Source organism: Berghia stephanieae, chromosome 4 (genome assembly GCF_034508935.2).
Source record: "Berghia stephanieae isolate SIO BIC M18660-M18661 chromosome 4, UCSD_Bste_1.3, whole genome shotgun sequence".
Taxonomy (NCBI): Eukaryota; Metazoa; Mollusca; class Gastropoda; order Nudibranchia; family Aeolidiidae; genus Berghia; species Berghia stephanieae.
In genome coordinates this window covers 76,704,545-76,707,474 of record NC_088363.1, presented here as the reverse complement: position 1 = coordinate 76,707,474, position 2,930 = coordinate 76,704,545, and the positions used below count along the sequence as shown (strand labels likewise).

General features: G+C 40.4%; 1 protein-coding gene across 1 annotated transcript in view; it reads left to right on the top strand.

Moving 5' to 3' along the window:
* The window catches only part of LOC144972097 (uncharacterized), a 75,162-nt gene extending 72,538 nt beyond the window's left edge, over positions 1 to 2,624 (top strand). Inside the window, exon 4 of the mRNA XM_078913187.1 lies at positions 1 to 2,624. This exon is cut by the window's left edge and continues 12 nt beyond it. Within this exon, the coding sequence (XP_078769313.1) occupies positions 1 to 2,530 (2,530 nt within the window). The 3' untranslated portion in view covers positions 2,531 to 2,624.
* The last annotated feature ends 306 nt before the right edge of the window (positions 2,625 to 2,930 follow it).

Below are 2,930 nucleotides of genomic sequence, written 5' to 3'. Positions count from 1 at the left end.
AATAGCCAACGTTTCTGTAAATCGAGCAATCGAATCAGTAAGTGGCAACAGCAGTACACCGAAAGCAGCTCAGCAAAGCGACGAATTCTACGAGTCATACGATCCATCCATCGGCCTTCATACTGCGGCTGTCTTAGGAGGCATCTTGGTCTGGCTCGTCTTGTACGTTATCTACCGCACCAAAATTCGAAAATGGGCTATAACCGCTTTTAAAAAGAAGTTTGGCGACCCAGAACTAGACACAAGCAAAAAGCCAGTCATAGGAGCCGTTGATTCTGATATTATGTCGAATAGTGGAGGCACACATCCTAACGCAGCAAAGCCTTTGATTAATCCAAGCATTGTTATCGAATCATCTCCGCCTCAAAGTCCAACAAAATCCCTCAGCACGTACGACCAATTGGGGAAAGTGGGAGTGCAGGAGTGTTTGAGTCCGTACTCTCTGCCGGGAGGAAATTTGAAGGACGACATGATGATTTTTCGGTTTCCGGGCCAACATCACAATGTTCTAGATCAAACTGACCATCTCTTTCACCAACTTCCCATTTCAGAAATGGATATCCCTACTGCTACGGCGCAATGGGTGCAGAAGATGCCCCTGGCTGCCAGATCGTACCACGATTATGCTGGCCTTATGCTCAACTTGCAGGCGCGAAAATTCCTTCCCGTAGACAAACCAGGAAGTTGCCCTTTGGTAAATGCTACGCCCCCGCCAACTCTACCTGTTCTTGAATTAACAAATGCCTGGAATAATAGTCTACCTACGTTATCTAGCAGTGTTTCAGACCATCTACTTAATGTGTACGAGTCTGCAAATAGTCGTAAGGAACTTAAAGACCTCATTAATGCAAAAAGAAAACTCTCCGCCGCTTTAAAAAAGAATGAGTATTCATTAGCAGACAATAACAACACGATGAATGAAATGGACTCTAATCGCTTGTCTGGGGGAACTCATGATAAATTTACTAATAACACTAAAGGGATGCAAAATCAGAAGAACGAAAAGACTAAGAAATGTAAACGACCACCGGGTCTAAAAATCGACATTCCTGGAGCCAAAGACACCCTTACGCTTATCAATAACACTTCCTTGGGTACTTCGCCTGTGCCCTTGCCCGTTACACCGACGGTGACGATTCAAAACTCGACCAAAGCGTCATCAAGACGCCGGGTATGCAACGATAGCAATACATCCCTCAGTTCAAGTTCATCAGATCTCCTTCATTGCCCCAATATTGTTCATTCATCTACCCCTCCACCTCTCCCTCCGCCTATTCACATAACTGGACCATTGCAGGAGCAGATTTCTCTATCTTGTTCTTTACATGGCCGTCAAACAGGTTGTAACTGTGATCTTTGTTTTGATTTTTGTCAGCGTTGCGTCAACACAGCTTATAAAGACGCATATGCTGGTTCTACTTCTCTCTACCTTTACCCCAATCACCACCAGTGTTCGATTAGACATTCTCGAAGCGACGACTTTACGAATACAAACATCGAACCAAGATTCCAACGCCACGGGAGTTTGAAAGAGTCTCTTCTATCACGGCAGTACTGCTCTGATCATTACAATAACCCTTATCACAATAATCATTCCCCGGTGTCTCATCATAATCAAAGCACGAGCGTCCACAACACTAAGCCGAACACGAACTCTGGATTCCACAAACGAAGTCTTTCGGCAGACATGTCGTCAATAGGCGTGTACAACCACGGGATGTCAAACGGGTCTCGAGACCATGGGAGTACTTACTCTCTCGGTATCAAATCACCATCTCCAAATTTTCTTCGTGTTCCTGATCCAAACAGTAATCCTGTCGATCAAAATAAGTTCTTCCTGGATGCCAACATAAACAACGCTAGTCATTATAGGGGCATACATACCTCAACCAGTTGTAGTTTTGTCCCCAGTAGAAACAAAGGCGAAAGTACAATTAATAGCGCAACTCAATCTCTTTGTCATGGTTCAGATAGGAATATATCGTATTACGGAAGTCCATATCGCCCGATATCGCCACTGGTGGACATGCCGCAAAATATCATTCGTAGACATAGCAGCAACTATCCATTTTCAGGGAAGCCTTTCTGTTCCGAGAATAACAACATCAACATGATTCCTAGGCCAAGTTCAAGCTCGTCTACATATTTTTTTCCTATTCAACAAAATGACTCATCGTCATCATCATCCTACTTTTTCCAGCCAGTTCAAACTCAAGAACATGAACAACAAAAACAACATCAAGAACAACTAAATCAGCAGCAACAACAACAAGTGCAGCAGCAACAACAACCTCAACAGCAACAGAAAGTTCCAATTTCATCATCACAACAACCGATAACAACAGAAAATCAACAACAACAACAACTAAATACGCAGCAGCAGCAGCAATACCAAAATCACAAATCAAATCATAATAGTAATATCGCCGACAAAAAGGTCATTCCGGCACAAGATAGTAACAAAACTACCGGTGTCCCTGCCAAAAACAAATCCAATCCTTCCACCGTCGTCATGGAGACCAAGTTATGATAACAAGTCTTTATGCTAGATATCATTTAGCATTATCGTATCATAGTCATAGCATTAGAATATAAATGGATTATAAAACTTATTTATAAGCTCTCATAACAAATTGATGCTTCTCACATAATTCCAAGTGTAAATATAAGAATGTCTTTTGTTTCAAGGTGGCATTGAAAATGATGTATCAACGAAAAGGCCGTTAAATTTATATATATATATATATATATATATATATATATATATATATATATATATATATATATATATATATATATATATATATATATATCCATATATATATTATAGGGCCTATCTCCTCAAAATTTATATATTATGTCGGAATAAATCGGATCTCAAAAAGTGAATTAAGTATAAAATGGTATAAAATACAAACGTAAAATTCTAA